The 21233-nt window shown below is 42.4% G+C and overlaps 1 protein-coding gene and 1 long non-coding RNA gene across 9 annotated transcripts in view; one reads left to right on the forward strand and one right to left on the reverse strand.

Moving 5' to 3' along the window:
• Positions 1-7672, forward strand: part of LOC309705450 — a 93890-nt gene extending 86218 nt beyond the window's left edge. The window contains exon 2 of the long non-coding RNA XR_014276552.1: positions 7223-7672. This is a non-coding gene — a long non-coding RNA (uncharacterized lncRNA). The remainder of the gene's footprint in view (positions 1-7222) is intronic.
• LOC309705447 (protein sidekick-2-like) overlaps positions 1-20817 on the reverse strand; it is an 86997-nt gene extending 66180 nt beyond the window's left edge. For 7 of the 8 annotated variants that reach the window (XM_082531275.1, XM_082531274.1, XM_082531272.1 and 4 more), the window contains exon 1: positions 20334-20817. In XM_082531275.1, coding sequence (XP_082387401.1) covers positions 20334-20481 — 148 coding nt within the window. In that variant the 5' untranslated portion in view covers positions 20482-20817. The remainder of the gene's footprint in view (positions 1-20333) is intronic. The other variant, XM_082531276.1, reaches the window with a different exon arrangement.
• Between the last annotated feature and the right edge of the window lie 416 nt (positions 20818-21233).

The following is a 21233-nucleotide window of genomic DNA, read 5'->3' on the forward strand; positions in this document are numbered from 1 at the left end:
GTGTGTTTTTGCGCATCCAGGGTGTGGGAATACAGGAGAAAAAAAACTCCAGGGTGGTATATCCTGGATTAGCCAGCCATTTCTAACTTACCCTCACTGCTCTCAGCAGACATCCCATGGCTGACATGTGTCACCACACACAGCCAGATTATCAGGACTCTAATCCACCTCTGAGGCTGACTGGGTGGGTGAGAGGGCTTCAGAGGATCTGCCGCACCAAGAGTAATCCAGGACCTAGCATTTCAGGAGTGAAAGGGAGGGGGGACATGTTGTTGCTCCCCTTACTGTCACTGTCGATGTATGTTTGAGGTGCCATGTGGCCTTGGATTAGATTTGTTGCTCTTGCTGACATTTGGACAGACAGCTGTCAGCAAACCCAAAACACTATGGAGGCCTATGTATCTCTGCTGTCCTTGGGCTATCCCTGATTGCGGGGAAGCTAATCCTGTATCGATGTTTTCGCGGTCTCCTTTGTTACAATGGGTATCAATGACATCACACGTGCTGACATTGCCTCGCCAGCAAACAACACCATTGTTTGTCTGTGAAATACTGGGTCGAAAACATTTCCAAATGGGAGCAATGTACTGCCAATGATGTACCAGAGTAAACAAGTAGACAGGAAATATTTACTGATAATAATCTCATCAAACAGATGAATGAAGCTTTTCTGAGGAGTAAACATCTTTTGTGTGTTAGATTTGTGGAGATACGACATGGTATAATATATTCTGCAGCTATCCTCGGAGCGCAGCCTCATAGACTCCTGAAAAAAAACAAAACAAAACAAAAAAATGCTCCTTAAATGGTAAAATAATGATTCATGTTTACATTTAATGGTAATGAAGCTGAATGGAGGCACAATAAAAGTGCCTGGTCTGTTTAGCTCTTGTCACTTGACACTGATCCTTCATTTGGTCGCAGGGGCGTTGGTAAGTGGAGCTGCAGGAGTATATCAGTGTCACACTACACAACCGTGTGAGAAATTAAGAGGATGATATCATGCAAATGTATCTATAGTTTTTTGTTCCAGGCAGAAATGCATGCCACTTATTTTTCATGTTAAATATTGGACAAACTTGTCACTTCACATACAAACATAATCAAATGAATGTATGTATGAACAAAAAGTGTTTTTTATGAAACATTTTTCAATCTATTTTCTTAGTGTGTGGAAGTTTGTCTCATACGATTTATGTTTTTATTTATTTATTTAATTTAACTTGGGTATCACTAGTACTGAAATTAGCTTCCAGCAAACAACATGAACATTGATCGTTATCTTCCCAGTTTTCGAATCCTAATAAAACATTTGTGTAAGTAAAAATGTAAATAAATGTACGTATCCTTGGCTAAATAGTTACGCGGACAATACATATGACTTTGTACAAATAAATAACCTTGACTATTGTATACTGAGGGCTACTTGTGGATTCCCACATGTTTCAGTGCTGGGTCCTAAACTGTTTATAGCATATTGTTTAGAAATAACATGTTTAAATTGTTAAAATTCACTTTGTTTGCTGATGATGCTGGAAAAATCTTGGAAAAGCTTGTGAATAAAGTCAAACTGAAAGCCAAACTGAAAGTTTGGGACTGGTTTGACTTTCATAAATGATCAAATTTACCAAATTATTAACAAATTACAGCAAAAACAAATACTGAAAAGGAAGCAATAGAATAAAAAGTACAACAAAAAGGATCATCTTGAGCAGGATAAGTGATCATAAATTATGTTGGAAAGCTCAAATAAACAATGAAATATTGAAAAATGTCTAAGACTATTGTACTATTACATAGAATGAGATCATTGTTATTATTATTTTATTATCATAAAAAGAGATCTTAAATTTAAAAAATGATGAATGGCTCTGACAAGGAATTAAGATAGGAAAAATCTAATAATATCCAGGAGTAAGCAAATATGAAATTTAAGAATAATTATCACTGTTTATGAAACAACATTTTTTCCCTTTGTTTATTTATTTATTCTTAATTTGTCATTTCCTTTGTTCTCTGTTTTGATTAAATCTGTTCTTAAAAATATTGACATTTAGAATATGCAATATAAATAATAGAGGTGTAATAAAGAAAAGATTCAGCCCGCTCCTTTTCCATCAATAATTTCTGTTATTCTGTTTCATTATTATTATTTTGTTTTTCATCAGCATTTATTTTTATAGGGATTTGTGACTTAAAAAAAAATCTTTAGCATCCTTAATTGTAGCATTATTGTGCTGTAAAAACAAACAAAAAAAAAACCTGCTGTGATACCACATGGTGACTTTTTGTGGAATGAACTGCCTAAATGGCATCAAGTCTTAGCGAATAAAAAAACGCTACTGTTCACCACAGCTTTTAGCTTCACATGCTTGGTTTTGATAGAGTGTTACACTGGAAGCCCTTCCTGATAGAACCCCAAAGACAACTTTTATCTCCAGCTGGAATCAAACCTGCGATCTTTCACTTGCCCAGGTAACGTGTTAACCACCACACTATAAAATATTTATTTTTAGCATTTCGGATTATAGCTGTCTCTTCCAGTAGTTAAACTTGACTGAGAAATTGCAAACACCCTCTTACTCAAGGGAAGTCACAAATTGAGTTGGGCAGCAGGGCAGTGGGGCAGGTTAGGTGTGCGCCAAGGACAGGGACTCCCTGCTGCTGCAAGGCACTCCACTGATTAAGAGAAGCCAATCACTCTTAGTGTCAGGTCTGCTAAGGACACAGCCTTTCTCTCACCTCATAGAAGATGAGTGGCTTGCCAGAGCACCAACACCAGTTCATCCAACTCCCCATTAGTTGTAGCAAATCAGTGAAATTTGACCTCTGGAGACCCCTGACTCAATACTGCCAGCTTATTAAGCTTGGGCAGTTTCAGGTTAGACAATAGTGCTGTTGCTGTAATGATGTAAACAATTCATAGTGGTAATACTGTGAGACAATTATTTTGCAAGTTATTGTTCTGTCATTGTTTTGAGTGTGGGTGTTGCATTCCATCTGGGAGATAGGGAAGTCATTAACTCTGCACAGACCGTTTCCAATCACTGAATTGTTGGAAATTGCATAAAACTAGCATCCATGCAGCAATACTTATAACCTTCCTGCCCATATTTTGTTTAAGGTCAGATGTCATATAATAGAGCTCAAAGACTGTGTCCAGTGACTAACTTTCACACATGTAAGACAATTAAATGCAAAAGAGAAGAAAAATAACACCTGAAAACTACTTTTGCCGTGCCTCTGTGGTTACCGGGATGCATGAATGATGTGGAGACAATCATACTGTAGTCATGGCATGGCTGCAGTGGTGATGCAGGAGATGTAATGTATTCTATGTGTCCGGACTGAGCTGTTGCAATACTATCTTTATGGTTAAATGTGTCCCTGGAGACAGCAGTGCAGAGGTTAGAGCGCAGAAACACACACTGAAGACTGCCCACCTCTCTGCTTGAGGGCCTGGCCACCAACCTCACAGATTTTTTAATAGCACACTAAAATGCTGCGTAAAGACTAAATTGCTGCCCTCAATGGGCAACAGATGATGGAATTAAAGAGATTTAGAGCTGTGGGGGAAACAGGCTGCGGAATGAGGGAAGAGAGGAAAGAGGGCAGCAGAGCTCACCAAGGCAGCATCTGGCCCTTGTAGGGGCAACACAGCTCTCTGGGAAGTCTCTATGGAGCGAGAAAGGGTCTGACTGATAGCTCTTTCTAACACCCACTATGTGCACAGACTGGCACACACCTACTAGTAACACCTGCTGCACCCATATGGCGCTACAATATCACCTTATCACCTAAACAAAACTAGAACATGTGAGGCGTAAAAAAAAGTTCTTACCGTGAAATTGTGAGGGCATCGCACAAAAAAACACTCATTCCAACCCTACCCCTACTCAGGGTAACCATAGCAACCCATCACCTGTCGTCTCCTTGACAAGAATAAGCACAGAGCCAGGTCAGAGTGACACATTTTCTCTAACTCACAAACATGCAGGGTGATTTTTCATGTGCTGTGCAGTTACTCATAATCTCTCTTATTCCTACCAGAACATGAGCAGACACATACAGCCTACTCTATGCACACCAGATTTATCATCTGTCTTTTCTCATACCCTCCCTTTGTTCTCTGCTGTGCTCTCCACTCTCTGTTTGCCTCTCATTAACTAACACTTGTACTGTCACCGACATACACATAGACACGTGCACACAATGACACATTTCAGCATTACTACTCGTGCCAGAGGAAGCTGGTAAAAATGGCAACATTTATCCTGACCTGGCATATTCCGAGCCCAAGTGGAAATCTGGCCCACTATAAAGGGCCGGTGGGCTGCAGCGGCCTCTCTATTCACTGGAGACAAAACCTGGATCTGTTGCATGGTCTGGCTGGCTGGACTTATGAATAGATCCAACAATCCAGCAATGGCAGACCCCGTTAACCTTTTTACTGTGAGGTTCTGCCTTGACGTATATGTGCCATAGTTTGAAAGAGGTGACGCACGTGTTTTGTACTAGAGACAGGGTAGGTATTTAAGAAAAAATGAACCCACTGATGACAGCTTCGTGCTGCTTAATGTGCGCTCATGATATGGCCACACACAGTACAACAGCTGCAATATACTGAGCGACAAGTCAGGGAGAACTCCAGCAAAAATTTACTAACTGCAGCCTCATCCCTGACTACTCTCCCACACAAACTTGTGCTTTTATCTCATCCCAAGTGTGAAGGAAAGTTAAAAATAATTCAGAGTAGAAAGAGGGGGCTAGCAAACTGACACACTCCAACAAGCTCTGGTGTAAAGGATGAAGCGAAAGCACAGTGCTGTTGATATGTTAGGATGGGACAGGCTTTGTCCCAGGTGATAAGAGGGGGATGGGTCTCACCACCTTGGCTCTTATTTTCCCATTGCTTTCATCTTGCTGAACAGCGTAGACCCAGTGAGTCACCCAGTGAGCAAAACACAGCCAAAACCAATAGCCAGCAGATAGCATCTCTTACGCTAACAAGCTTTTCACTTGGGGATACCATCAGCTCCCTGGTTTTCTCGTACAGCTAATTAGGGATGGACTGAGAAGCAAACCTGCAGCTATCTATACACCCTGTTTTTTTATTCTCTGTTCTCTTAATCCTTTTCAAAAGTGATGCTTTTCTGTCTCCATCCTGCCCCTCTTTGTCTCACTCTCTTTCTGTCTCCCTCTCTTCCTCACATGCTCACTCTTCGAAGGATATCGCTCCCTCAATTCCATCCACACTTCATTCACTTTATATGCCCCTATCTAGCATCTTCCAATCCACTACCAACGCTGCCATCACTGCCACTATGTCCAGCCCAAGGCCACTACTGCCTCTTAATCCCATTAGACCAAACACAATCAATTATCCAGCCAGCCATAAGGATCTGAGAGCATTAAAAGGTTAGCTCAGGAGATTTAAAGCCATTGATGTCTATGACAGCAATGCACCCTACACCTCCTCCTTCAAGTACTCTCTGCTTACCAATGTAGTAGTGTGTGTGTGTGTGTGTGTGTGTGTGTGTACGCGTGTATGTATGTCAGCATGTGTTCATCAACATGACACCCTGGCACCACCATGCATCGCTAGCGGATCTTTAATCATGTCCCTGCAAGTCCTGGCAAATTACTGCCTTGTGATGGTAATCGATAAAGCGATAAACACAGCCGGGGACCGAAGCTGCTGGAGCGAAGAAATACCACTGCGGCCACTGGTTGAGGTTTTTTTCCCCCCTCTCATAATCTGATCCGTCTCTTGCAAAGAGTAAAAGAAAAAAAGTAAAGGAGAAAGATCCCCTTCTTCCAAGGGGACTCTTGTAGGTGAGAGAATAATGCACCCTGATACACTCTACTTGCATTAAGAGTTAGGAAAGTTATGAGATGCAGGTGTAGGTCAATTTAATGCAGGCAGGTAGAGTGACATAATCATATTGTAATCTGTAGACTCATCTCACCTCCCTCCATATGTCCCAAACTCAATGCCCCAGTGCTGCTCCATTCATCGCTTGATCTAATTCTCCTTCTCCCTCGCCTTTATCTTTCCCATACACTCTTCTCCTACGCTCTCTCCTCACTGACTTGTTCCTTCTCAGGCGAGAAAATTAAATATGATCATTCCTCTTCAAAGGCTCCACTATTAGCCACATAATGAATATTCAGTTAATGTAGCAGAGAGGAGAGTGTGTGAGGAACAGAAATAAGTGACAGCAAAAGGTAAATCTCTTCAGATGGTGCCACAGCACAACTACTAAAATCTCTTGAATGCACATAGCATTCCATACATGACTTTATAGCCAATAAATTTAAAGCACAAATTAATACATGTATCTTATTGCCATGAACAGACAGCTCTGTGGCATTTAACGGTGTGATTGTACATCTACATCATCAGAATCTAATACATCACTTATGGCTTAATAACATTTTGAATGATGAATCACTGATTATGGTGCTATTATGAAAGACTTCCTCAAATCACGTGTCCCTGAAGCAATCTCCACTGAAAAATGATTTTTCAGTGACCCGGTTTGTAGAGTACGCTTGGGGAGTGTGATCGTGTGTACAGCGTCTCTTTATGTCTGTCTCCACGTTGGTTGAGTGTGGAGTGAGTGCATATGAGAGCATGAGGGTGGGAATGGATGTTTGTGTCTGTGTGTGCCTGTATGTCTGTGTCTATATGTCAGGTTGGGTATCAGACGCCACCTCTCTGGGGACACCTCAGGCCCTCCAAGGTTTGGAGGCCTATCTCCACCCACCACCACTTCCCCTGCCGGTGGCGGACTCCCTCAGGTGTCGGTGTGTTGGTGGTTCTTTGTGTCTGGGGGTGGGCGTCCGGGTACACACCGGCTCACTCCTTGGCGGCCGCTTGTCGGGGCCTGGGGCCTGGGGCTCGCTCGGGCCCCTTTGGAGGTGGGGTGCCCCCGGCCTCTCGGCCTGGGGCTCGGTCACTCAGGCACAGCTGGGGGCCGGCGGAGCTCACGGGCGCGTCACTGCAACTCCCCCTGACTTCTGCTCCGCGGCTGCTGGGCGAGCCCTCATCTGGGACTCTCCTCAGCTCTTACTGGAACAGTGGCGCAGCTGCCCCTCTGTTGGTCTTCCATGGTCTCTTGTGTTCTGGGGGCCTCTGGATGTCTGGAGTTTTGATCTCCTCCATACCCGCTTCACACCCTGGAGGACGGGGCTGTGGCCCCCCCACACTCCCTAGCAGATCATTACATGGAGAAACCTTTGGAATGCAAGCATGCTGATCCACACAGGTATGCACACATGGGTATTCACAGACGCGGACTAAAGCTTTCTTGGCTGCTGCCTCAAAGCACACTGTGCGCTGTCTGTCTTGCGTGCTGCACAATATCATTTATTACTTAGTAAATACTGATATCTATGACTAGCTAGTTTATTGTGATGGTGCTTTGTTTTCTCTATTATTATGTTGCTCTTTGTTGTTTGCTGTCTCCTCTGTTTGTTTTTTTTGTTTGTTTTTTTTTTTTCTCCATACAGGTGACCCAGGAGTTCTTTTTTTTTTTCTCTCTCTTCCCCCCCCTTCTCACCGTCTCTTCTCCCCTTTGGTTTTCTTTCTTTCTCTCCCCCTCTCTCTCTCATTCATTCCCCCTGTCCTATTTATTAAAAAAAAAAAAAAAAAAAAAAAAATGACAAAGGATGAACTGAAGCTCTGCCATCACGTAATGTCGCATACTGCTGTTTCTGATGTCATTTTTAAAAAAAAAAAAAAAAAAAAAAAAAAAAAGATTTTTCTATGGCTTGCGAGGAACCGAAGCACTTGTGGCTCCACCTTAAACTCCCCATGCTAAGAACTTGTCCGCTTGTGTTCCAGATGCAGCTGCCAAGCACCTTCTCCACTGGGATTCAAATGTGTTTCCTCATGCAGACACGATAGCCACTTTCCAATTTCAACTTCATCCTAAAGCACCAATTTCTACTGCCGTGCTGGTGATTGAAATATGAAACCCTGCATATATACAGGCCATTACAGAGAATACAAGGCTCCAGCTGCTGTCTATCCGCCCAGGGAAGCGAGAGGAGAAGAAACAACAGGGATCAGCTACGACCGGAACACATTTCTATTTATTTATTATTCAATAAGGCTGAATTGGCCCCTGACCCCCAGTAGCAGCTCACGCCAAACTACCCTCAGAAGAAAATCGCAGCATTGCTGAATCGAGAGGAAATCAAACAGAATCCCTGGGGCTCAGTGGTATGAGAGTTCAAATCTGACAGAATTTGATGAGTCTCCCTTTTGAGTAATTCCTTTTTTGCTGTTTTTGATTTATGTGAACATGTTTCAGAAGCACAAACATTCACTTTCTAGGGCAGTACCATCAACACAGACATGCCGACATAGAAATAACAAGTAAATAAGTGAGTCGCCCCAATAAGCAGAGTCGTTGTAGGCATCCTAAGTGATGAGCATTTCTCTAAGATTGGTTTTGCATCTGCTCTTTTCTTCGCTCTCTTTACAACCCTGCAAACCAATGTGTGTGGTTTTTTTTCTGGGACAACAGATATTGTTTTTTTTCTTCTTTCTGTTATGATCCTCCAATTTTCAGCAGAAAGAATGTGATGAAAAAGAACTTCTAACCTTATTTCAGCTGATGAGAGAGAAACAGAAAGAAGTAACTGTTGCTCAAGAGCAAAAAGGAATGAACTGAGTAGCACAACACCTAAAACATACAGCAGAAAATATTTGGGGAATGAATGTAGAAGGGTGAGCAAATGCTGCAATTACACTGTTGTTTGCAGCTCCCAAGGTTGTTTTGGCTGTTAATTAGTTCAACTTGATGGCTTGCATCCATTGGTGCAGTCTAACCCAGTTAAGTCAGTTGCTCAATGAGTTTTTTCTGGGCCTTAAATACTGAACCACTTCTCTACAGGAACCTGGCCCAAGGTTAGCACCATGGTGTCAGTCATGCCCAGTGTCCGACACTGAAAGCCTGCCATGCTCCTCAAGTGCTTGCCGAAGAACACTCACCAAGGTTACGTCTGTCAATGGCAATGAATATCCTACTTATCTCAATCAAAGTCCTTCACAAATCTTTGAGGAATCGGTTCTGCCTGTGCTTCAAAAATGGAAAAAAATAAGGACATTAACTCTTATTGATGAGGGGGAAACAGTCACGCTGTTGCATCTAAATTGAACAGCTTGACAGATAACATCTTGAATTATTAAGCCGCAACCAATCAAATAAACATCTTCAATTAATCAATTAAAATAGTTGCCAACCAAGTGAAACAGATGAAAGCATTTGCATATCCTTGTTTGTCATACCTCTCATCTGTGTAAAGGGAAGCACACACTATTCAGTTTCTCTTATGTGTTTAGGATGGGAAGACTGACAGACAGAGCTTTTGATAGTGATGAAAAGAAAAATAAAATACATTTCATACTGAGAATTAAAAAAAAATCTGCTTCAAGCAGCTGCAGCAAAAAAGCCAAGTGCAGAACTGAAAGCCTTTCTCCTTGCTTTATATACTGGATGCAATATGGTTCATTATTAATGGGCATGTACGGTAATGACTGTGCTTAAATGCCAAACCACAGAGAGATAAATTAACATATCTTCATGTCCCCAAAGTCAATCTCAAAGAAATGAATCGTGCAGTAATGACAATAAATTGCTGCACTTTGTTTCCACAGGATATAATCTATAAGTTGGTTGACAGGCAATGTAAATGTGTTGTTTGTGCAGCATAAATCACAAGCTAACAATGCAACACCTGTGGATTTTCAAAAGTAAAAGAAATCCTCTTTCAAGCCTCCCAACTGCTCAATATTTCACACATAATATTAACCGATCTTTTGTGCAGTGACATCGTGCACAAATGGAGGCATAAGCTATGATGGATGCTGTGATAATTATAATTTCAGTGATATAACAGCGAGGTAGAGAGATGCTTGATACATGGGTTTGTTTGCATCCAGTGAGTAAACACTATCGTGAAATAACAATGAAATGACAAGCGTGTCTTTCTTAAATGTTGGAGCCTTTTTAAGTATGATCATGCCGGGGCATTCACCTGTGTGTGTGTGTGTGTGTGTGTGGCTGTTTGTCTGATCCCTGCAACATCTTCCATCTCCAGGGGCACCGGTTCCCTCTCTCATCAACCATGCCCAGCCAATGTGACTGTCACTCCCAATCTGCAATGAGAGGGGAGCCTGTGCCTATTTTTATAAATGTATTCATATTCATTAGTCCTGAGTGTCATTCATAGCAGCAGTTCTATGCGGTGCGTAACCATCAGAGGCTGGAGGAGCCTGCCTCCTCTCATCGCACAAATTAATAACACAGGCAATCACTGCAAAGGTGCCTACTGTCAAACAACAATGGCTACTGATTTCCATCACCTATGCACACTTCCTCACTTCCAGATGACACAAAAAAAAACCACTCAGTGGTTTTCCCTCAGGGAATCACACCAAAAAATGCTATTGTAAAAGCCTTTGAAATATGAAATCATTAATTTAAGTGAGAATTAATTACAGCCTTTTTTTCCCCTTGACCCACCGCAATATTCTGCGTCATGACATCTTTGTGGCAGCCGGTTAATTGTGCAGAATAACTGTGTGAACGCTGGCTGCTAATGAGAGCAATTAGGCATTAGGCTCGCACAAAACTTCAAACGCTTGCTCAAAGACTCCACACTTTGGCTTGATTGGCTTGTATGCGCCACATAGGGCACATGATGAGCGCATGATCCTTCGCTGCACTAGCTGGGAAAATCGGCTCTCCCGGTTAGACCGACACGACTGTACTTTTTGAAATAAAATAAAGTTTACATGAAGACTCATTTGCGGATGCTCTTCTGTATGCCGCCCATGCATTTTTTTCTTGCACCATTATGGGCACTGTGCATTCCTAAGTGATGGAAGTGGGCTGCTTCTCACAGCCTTGCCATGTTTTTTTCATGGCCATTGTTTCTGCTCCACCTTGCTTTAAATCAACAGCACAATGCACCCCCCCCCCCCCCCCCCCCACACCCATCCCCCCACACCCCCCATTACTCCACTGTACTTCACTCTGGACAACATAAATAAAACAGGCTTTCAATGATGCAGCGAGGAACGCCACATTGGGCTCTGAGCAGTGGTGTGATTAAAGCTTTTAAACACCGCCACCCTTTGAGTTTGCATATGTCAGCTCTGCAGTCTGTTTGCAAGAAGGCTGGTAGGGTAAATGTTCCCTCTGTAGTTTCCCTTATCATGTCTTTTTTTTCCTTTTTCCCTATTTCTCACTAATGCAGTAAGGCCAAGACTAGGTCCACTTTAACATACACAGTAATAAAGCAACATTCAGTAATAAAATTGGAACATCAAGAGCAAAGCCCACAAAGGAACATAAAAGCAGAAAGGTACTTGCTGTGCAACAGTGATGGATACGGTTCTAGCAGCTCTACATCCTGTACTCATGTATCATGCAAACCTATTGTTACACTACCTTTGTTCCTTTCTGTTTCTTTGCTTGACAATTAAGTTGCAGCTTTCCTCCCCTAACAGAGCAAGCATATTCATTCTAAAGCATCTGGAGATTGGTGTAACAAAGACTAAGAGAACACATTTTTGACTGGTCATTTCTTCTCACAATTTGCTCACTGTAATCTAATAATGACAACCCCTTGAGTGATCACAGAAATGGAAATCAAGACTACTTACTGAATTCCATGTTGGCCAGAGCAACTTCATTTAACTGATACAATCCAGCTGACTTCCCCATTTTTGTAGGTGCCACAGGCAAGGAGCATGTCCAGTATTGTTACAATAAAATATGTGCTCAAACATTTTTTTCACCGAATGAGGAAGTTATTCTTTGAAAGCACACCCACCCCACCACCACTTACAAATTCAAACAGCTTGACCAGCAGTTTGACAAAAGATTTGGGGACAGTGATGTGGAAATGTAGCCCGAGGCCTCCACGTGTACAATCTACTCACTAAGAGGGACAACAATAGCCAGCCCTTCTTTTGTTGCTGCAGTAATGCTTTCGGTTAATTCGGGCATCACAAATCAGTTTTGAGCTATCATATGTGTCGTATGTGATGCAAATCTGATTTGGCTTTACTCTCTTGAGTGAAGCTCTGTCTCAGCCCATAGTGCATACAAGAGGTTGCAGAGTCTCCAGTGTAGAGACAGACGTCCAATTTTGTCAGAAGACCTGCTGGTGCAGTACAGTGCATGTCCCCAATAGGGCACACTGGGGCCCATTTGTTTAGCTACTTCACTCTGGCTTTGAGACAAGAGGAGACAGTGACCGAGGCATCTGGGATATGGTAGTCCCCTGCAGAATTAAACAGGCTGCGTCTCAAGCCCCAGTGACAGGAAATCTCACTCAGATCACAAAAGGCAGCACTGATTGCGTCTGACATGTGCATCCTTTTCCTTCAGATGCAATGTCTTTGTTTTGTCTGGATTACTTGCGTGTAGGCATTTGTATTTTAGTGTAGCCTCTTTCTGTTTGTGTGTTTATGTCTACGGATGTGCATGTGCATGCATGTGCAAGAGTCCATTCAGCCTGCTCCTCATCTAAAATTGAAACCGTGACCTTTTCATAAATATTAGCTGTCTGTGAGAGTACGCAAAACCTAAAGAGTGTGTAAAAGGGTGATTCCAAATTAAAAAATTAGACTCATGGGGGATAACCAGAAATTGGTTGTGTCTAATCAGCCGAGTAAAGTGCTGAAATACAACAGTAAATGTATAAAAAGGCTGGCAGTAGGAGAAGTGGAAGGGTTACTGTTTGGGCTCAAACTGGGCACACTAATCCCTTTGATCCCCCCATTTTACTGTCAGCTGTTTCCTAGCTACCGTCGGATCTGCACAGAATTTAGGATTTGTGCTACTGTACACCACAGCAATCTCTGCCCCACTGATGCAGCGCTCTCCTTTCTTTCCTCCATCAATACCCCACCCAGCATCAACATCCTTAGTAATATTCATTTCTCTCTCTGTTCCTCTTTCTCCTCCACCTCACTGCAGCTGGCAGTGACTGCGACATGGCAATGAGACAGGTTAAATTGGAAAGTATTTTGCACAGAGGACCATCAGAACATGACGCCTCACACTGAAAAAGCTGATTCTGATTTTGTCTATTCACACGAGACACCATGGCTGTGCCCCACTTTCATTAGTTGTGCCGAAAGTAGCATTCAAATACTGGTCTTTTGAGAAAGCTCTATTTAGCGATAATGAAACAATCTACATGTATTTGTGTCAATGCATGTGTTTGAATAAGGAAATGTGTTTGGTTATTAGCATACTTGCACACTTTTGCCGTGTGCATGCTTGTGCATCTGCTAACATGCATTAAAGCAATAAAGACACTTTATTGGATTCCTCTTTCAAGCTGCCTTTGAAATTAAAATAAATAGGCAAATGTATCTACGCAGGATCTCTTTCATCCTTGTCAGTATTGGTTGCTTTTAGAGGTGCAGTGCACCACAGACTTCCCACTTAACCTCTGAGGAGCTCTCCCAAACTGATCCTAAATCATTCCAGGCAGAAACACATGGCCAACTCGATTTGCGTATTGGCAGATTCATGCTTCATTGTCAAACACTGGCTCTCCATGGCTCTGCGCCCATTAATCCTGTAAGCATGTAAAAGAATGAATACCACAAGTTTCTCAATTTGCCAATTTCAATAGGAGCTGCCAGACTGTATTGATTTTGTATGTACGGTACACTTGCATAATTTGTATCATTCACACAGTCAAACTCTCAGGCCACCTTTTTTTCCGGAGGCTTTGTTCATTGTGTGTATTTTGATTAAGTACTGTAAGGTTTTACCAGGCATTGCTTGCCTTGGCAGATAAATGAAAAAGCAATGATCAAGGACATGGTCAAACACAATATCACTTAATACATTCAGGAAAAATGGCAGAAAAAACATATTTATCCAGGACTTGATCACGTTGAAGTTTGTATTTTAGGTGTGACTATATCTACCTACATGCAACCTTCCTTAAAAGGAGTAAACAGCATTTGTCTCAGCTTTCATCTGAAGTTGAACCCCTTCTTATGCTTTTAGTCTTGCACCTGAAGCGCTTTTGTGGCTTGTACTGAGGGGCCAAGAAAAGAGAATCCAGATGTGACACAAGCCATAGAGAAGAAGCCAGCAGTACCACTGTCAGTGCCTGTCACCATCACACTTCTTATGAGACACTCTGCTGATGTCACAGGCAAGGACGCCGATCAAAGATATATGTACATTAAAGTGCCGTCATACTACAATGACAACCTGCTCCACTCTGCCATGCCTACCAGCTCAGAATTCCTTATCAGCAAACACAAAAGCTCTGCTGGATGTGATGGTAGGTATGAGTTTCTGTAGATTTATCTCAGTTGATGCCTTTGGCTGTTCCATGCTTTAACATCTGCAATGATACCCCTGATGCAAGAGAGATACTCTCTAGCACACCATTTGTTTTTTAGTGAAGGTGGAGTACTGTCAAGCCATGACATGAGAGGGGGGGGAGGGGGGAGGACCTGATGTTGAGCTCCCTACTATCTTGGAGAAGTGCAAAATGGCAGGTGTAAGAAAAAAAGAAAAATCAGCCACAAAGTGAAATCCCATGTGTCAAAGAACGGGACAATGGCGAATGAGGAGCAGCTCTGGCCCTAATCAATAATGAGCACAAGGCATGAAGATACATTTTCTCAGCCCACCAGTGGGTCTGGTAAGACTGCTGCGAAGCAGAGCAGCAAACTCAGCCCTGCGATTGGGGAACACTGAGACTCCTTCTTTACAGACAAAACCTTGCCTTGGACTAGTCTGCCCAACCAGTTCAATTCACTTTTATTTATATAGCCCCAAGTCACAAAAGCAGCTGCCTCAAAGCACTTCATATTGCAAAGTAAAGACCCTACAATAATACAAAGAAAATTCCAACAATCAAATGACACCCCCCAACTCCTTGTCGACAGTGGGAAAGAAAAACTCCCTTTTAACAGGAAAAACCTCCAGCAGAGTCAGACTCAGGGAGGGGAAGCCATTTGCCCCTCCGGAAAAGAGCCAGAGATTAATAATAACTAATGATTAAATGCAAAGTGGTGTATAAACACAGAGAGTGGGAAAAGGTGAGTGAAAAAGAAACACTCAATGCATCATGGGAATCCCCCAATAATCTAGACCTACTGTAGTGTAACTTAGGGAGGATACGCTTTATCAAAAACAAAAACGTAGTAGCGCCTAATCTTAAAAGCTACCAACTGACCCTGCATTCATACATGGTCGAAGCAAGAAGCAAGAAGAATAAAAGGAAAGGTGCCTATATCACCTGAAAAACACAGCTTTCATTGGAAACAAAAAAATGCACTGGAAGCAAAGACAGGAATATACACACTCTTTCGGACCTCTTTAGCTTCATATGTTGAGGAGCTTGTTGTTCAGCAGACTCTGGGTGTCTGTACCAAGTTTAACAGCAATATCGGCGTGCCTATTCATGTCATCACTTACTGCAGGGACTCACAGCTGGTAGTAGCGCCGTTATTGGCTTGGTTTGAAGTCAGGACAAGAATGGAGCAGAATGTCAAGATGTGAAGTCGTTCATGTGAACGGACACAGAAAATAGATACTTGTACCGCCAGTTGTTTTTATGAGGACAGGAGGAAAAAAATGTACCCGCCACCCCCGCCTCGCCACAGTTTTTTTCCTCCATTTCTCTATGTCTTTGTCTCTTTTGCCATTTTATTCACAACACAAGAATACACTCACCAGTCCCCAGGAGGGGCACGCTGGATGAGAGCAGAGATTCAGTGAGCACATTATGCTGTAAAAAGCATTGTTTCTCACCATGGTTTTCCTTGAGTTGCCTTTGTGTTGTTTAAATGTTTACATGGAACAGCTTGGGGGCTTGAAGGCAGATGTATGGTCCAAGAATAGTCGGTAAGTACAATCTCTCTTTTCCCTGGACAAAAGTATTGACACAATTTTAAAGGCTTTCATATGGCTCCTTACAATAATACTTTGATGAAGACGCATGCACAACATCCTGCTGCCTTTTCAAAATGATATTACACAAATTAACCAAAAAGTGCCCCTTCACATTCCCCTCCCTTTAGCATTCAAGGTCACATCCTCTTTGAGCTTACGTCCCAGCTCAGGGCCTTTTTTGAGACATTTTTTGTTGTTGTTGTTGATAGTTGAGGTGCCTTTCAGCCTTGTGTCAAATTGATTAGACGTTTAGCCAGGAGAATTAATATGTGAAGAATTTGCCTGTTTTCCCCTGCAGCACTCCACCCTCCAAGTCTCATTTGTAAACAAGGAGACATGGAAGTGAAACTACTCTCAGCTATGTGATTAAAATGGGCCCCAAAAGAAGAGCTTGCCTCCAGATCAATGCCGTTATTATTGAAAAATTTAATTTGAGTACCCTATACCTTGCCCAAACTGTATTTTTGACTCAGTAAGACAAGAAGGACTCTCTGTGGGTAACGAATCAATCTGGATAACACAATTTTGTTGAGTGAAGATCCCACAGGTTCTTCCACATCTTGTATTCTCAGGCTCACACTAAGTCCCAAACATTCACAAAGCAAAAAAAAGCAAAAAAACCCAAAAACCTTCATTCTTCATAGAAAGTATTGATTTCTGCTATGCTGATAGGCAGACATCAGCATAGCACACACATGGAAGGAGATAAGACTATTTCCTGCATGCAAATAGCCATTTCCATAGCCCTTTGGGCAAATGGCAATTACTGGGCAAGGGGCGAATGCCAAAACCCTGCAGTACAAGTTAATTTGATTACATTTCCTTTATGAACTATAAACACAGTTTTGCTGCTCGACTGAGCCAATTAAAGGCTTCCTGAAGCTAAAAAGCGTTGACAGCACAACAGCCCCATTGTTCTTCAACAATAAACTTGATTGTAATCATTTGTCACACTTAAACCCATTTGAGGCATTTGTATTTCCTTTTTTTCTTTTTTGGGGGAAAATATTACCCTTAATTTAGAAGGAAAAAAGTCTGTCTTTTTCATTCAGTCATTCGAAAGCACCATTTCAGCCCCCCCCCCCCCCCCCCCCCCCAGTTAAGCTGTGATATGTTCTATCTTGGAGGATAAAGCCTCCTGTGGCAACAGAAACAAAAAGCACCCCCACCCAAAAAAACAAAAAACAAAAAACAGAGATGAAGGCAAGAAAAAAAAGGCAGCTGTTTGATTTGGAAGTCGTAAGGCTGCCGCCACATTTCACCTGAGGCTGTGCAAGCCACTAGCAGGTCTCTCCTGGCATGAGCCAAATTGAGAAGTAAACAAGCATTTAGTCCAAATTTCAGCAGCTGTTAGCTCTCAGGAGCAGTCAACATGTTTAATTAACTGCATTTCACCAAACAGGGAGATACATATGTCATAAATATGTACACTGTGCAATTATGCAATGGCAGCTGAGAAGTTACAGCACTCCCAAATCACCAAGCCACATATAGGACTCCCAACACAATCCAAAGAGCTTCAGGTTTTGGAATATGCTGTGATTTTGTCACCGATAGATCTCATGATCTATTGTCATATCACAAAATCAGATGCCAGAGGCCAATGTCGAAACAATGGGACTATGCAGGTCTACTGTTATGGAGCTACATGCGAAACAGATTGAGCTTTCTATTATTTGTGATGGAGGGTTGTATGTGTGGGTGCAGACGAACAGGTCTGTCATCCGTCTTTGTGGGAAGATGACTTTGATTCCATTAAAACTGTATTATATTTCTCTTGATGGAGTTGTGTAATCTTGTACATATAGATTTTTGTATCTTTCTGTGGATGCACTTTGCATGCATGCATGCGTAGTTGTGTGTCACTGATGTAGATGAATTATGATCTGGTGCCCGCATTAGAGCAGGGAGTTTTAATCACACGAGGATTCAGAGTGTTTTAAACAAACGCTTTTTTTGTAAGCATGGTGGATTATCATAAGATTTAAAGATTTGGAAATGGCTGACAGCTGTCAAGCTGCATAATAACGTACGTCCAGAAAATTATAGCAGCTGCCGGTTGGCAGAATGTCAATGCTGCTATCTAGATTAAAGCTCAATAGACAGGAACATGAGCACCACTAAGCATACACACGCACACACACACTTTTACAAATGCACGACAAGATGCACATAAAAAACACAATCACTTGCAAGAAAGATTTCAGCAGAAGGGGCTTTGAGGAGAAAATGAGGAGATACAGAGGGGAAGACAAAAACTCACATCAATTTACTTGGTATTTTGATGAGGGGCTCTAAATGAGTCTTAAAATGGCTTGCTGAGAGCAGCCTGTAGAAAGGTTCCCCCATGGATCTATCATGTATCCTCTTGTGCACTGAAGCAACCAGCTTTTATAACACAGCTGGAGCCTTGCTAGGAACTTGCTGAAAAACAAGTTCACACCACCTATGGCTCCCTGGGGAAAAGCACGTGCATCTATGTCACCTAATTTATGACATCCTCAGAGGTTCTCCCCTCTCAGGGAATGACTACAGCATGTCTAACTTTATCCAGAGGCACTGTTGCACTGCCACTCATTTGCAAACAAGGATTCCCCATGAGGAGGAGATCTGCTTCCAGCTTCAGAAAAACAAGACCTCTCTGGATGCTGAGATGACCCCCTGCAAAGACTGCGACTGCATCTTCACTAAAGAACCAAAAGCAGCAATTGTGCGCAATAGAGGAGGCCCTTCTCAATTGAAAGAGTAGGCAGACTGAAGAGTGAATCTCTCACCAATGCTAATGCACACCCGGGAACATTCAAGGGGCCAGAATACCAACAGCAAAGATGAGAAAAAGGTCCATTTGGGGAGAAAAGGTATGGCCCTGTCAAGTAGCCTAGAAGCGCTCAACAGATCCTCACAGACTCCAGGCATGTTAGTTTGAGAAAAGGATGCTAATAACTGTTAGAGGAACTGTGCTCTGCATAATAAGAGACGCCTGAGACTCTTTTCAGATAAGGTTGGAAGCACTTTAGAGCAATGCGACCTGTTCAAAGACAAACAAGCAAAGGGATTATGCTGCTTTTAGCACTTTGATTCACTGAGCATTGTGATTATAAGATGGCGCGCGCATAGGAGAGCCACTTCTCATATGAACTAACTTCCAAAACAAGACTTTCTTCATCCTTTGGGATCTATAGAAGTAAATTCTTCACGGCTCTGTATGTCAAACATTAATCTTTCTGCGAGACCTGCTGTCCAAAAAAAGATCCTGTGTTTGAATTCCAACAGTAAGGTTAAACACGATTCAATACAAATATACTCAGATTACTAATGAAATTCAAAGTCAAGTGAGCCCACAAAGTACATTTTATTATTTAGAAACTTATCTTCCGTTCTTGTGATAACTGGCTTTTCCATTTGTGAAATTAGAAAGCAAGGTGGAAATGCTCTCTCTGATTTTCTGTCTTTATTTAGTTTTTACTATAGATCTCATTATCTTCTCACTGGCCAAGAGGACATCCACGAACAGATGTAAAGTGAGAAGTCATACCAGTTCACAGTAATTGTTTAATTAGTGCAGATATAGTCTCCCTGCCTCCTTACATCTTTAACTGTGCAAGGAAGAAATGAACACCACATATTTTGTAATGGATTCATTTTGCGTCAAGCCCGTTACTTTCACACACTCTCTAAGTGGGAGACTACAAAGGACCAAAAGAGGCATAGCACAGCAGCACAGCCTTCAAACAAAGGCCTTGCATTACTGTCCCATAGCCATATTCATGCACGTTAATAACAGCATCTGCTGAACTACCTATAGGCGGATGGGGAAGATCAAGCTTCAGCAACGGTGAAATGTTCTGAGGTTTTCAGGACCGATTGATTTTATGAGGCTTAATCTTATAAATAATACATTGTAAAGCAGTTATAGCATGGAATACAACACGTTATGACATGAATATTAAGTCAGACACCTGGTGTTTTTCAGCTATTATGACACAAAGACAAAACATATCTACATTACACTCTAAATATTAGCGACTTTTTTATTCTTTCTTTTTCTTTTTGAGAAGCCAGGCGGTTCTCCTTGAGCGTTTGGAGCAGTCGAGTGGCCCCGTGGTCACAGTGGGGGTACGTTGTGGAGAAGAAACCCCGACAGTTTACGCGTTGTCTGAAGCAATTAATTTAACGAGTGACGAATTGAAGTGTGGTTGTCCTGTAACAAATGTGACTTTTTCAACTGAAAACGCACACAGTTTTGCCACAGTTTTTGTTTGACTGACATTAGTCACATACCTACATCTCCCACAGACTTTCCTGCGCGCTTCTTTGCTTTTATTAACAGCAGCAGTCCGGTGTGAATAAAAACCACTGACTTGCGCGTCTTACCTTGCGCCTTGGCGCCGAGGACACAAGTCGTCAGCAGCAGAACCCAGCAGGACACCCACACCGGTTCAGTCCGTCCAGCTGTAGTCATGGTCCGCAGTGGTACCGTCGAGCTCCCGGTGCGGTTTCCCCGTCTCCACGCTGGGAACATGTTGCTCCGTGGGCACACACTCCCGGGAAGAGTCCTGTTTGCCGTTGGTCCTGTGCGTCAGAATGCTCCTCACTGGTGATGAGGTTGAGTGACTGGAGGAGAACGGGGAGACTTCGTCAGAGAGCACCAGGCGTGCATCAGATAGGCACGCGGTAGTATGAAAAGCCTGTGGACAAGTCCCGCATGAGCAAGGCGGAGTCAGTCCAATTGAATTTGCTCGGCTGTCAAGTGTGCGAGACAGAGTATTGACATCATCTTCTTACTGCTCCGAATAGCCTCTGAATATATCACAGAGAGCAGTGAAATAAATAACAGGGAATGACGGGACTGACGAAACTGCACACAGCCTCCCAAGTTCTTGTGATACAATGGACAGTTTTTAGCCCCTCCTAACTAAAATAAACAAACAACAACAACATAAAAAAACAGGTATTTGTTTATTTGTTTTCTAAACAGCCTCAATTCTCACTACAGCTGTCCTTAAGCAAGGCACTTTAGCGACCGGTGGCAGGCAGTAAGGTTTCACACTAACTCGCTTGTACGTGTGCTTTTGTGTATGAGCTGTTGACAGTGGGAATAGACTAAATATAGGTTAACAAGATTTCTTTGCATCTTAAACACTGAAAAGAAAAAAAGACCCATATGCTGCTCAGAGTTTGCCATTAAGGAAGGCCTCTGACAGGACAGTCATTTTTTAAATGAATTGCCCATCACATAGACTATAGCAGTGCACCCAACCCGAGCCAAGTATT

The sequence above is a fragment of the Aulonocara stuartgranti genome (assembly GCF_965226115.1).
Source record: "Aulonocara stuartgranti genome assembly, chromosome: 4".
Lineage (NCBI taxonomy): Eukaryota > Metazoa > Chordata > Actinopteri > Cichliformes > Cichlidae > Aulonocara > Aulonocara stuartgranti.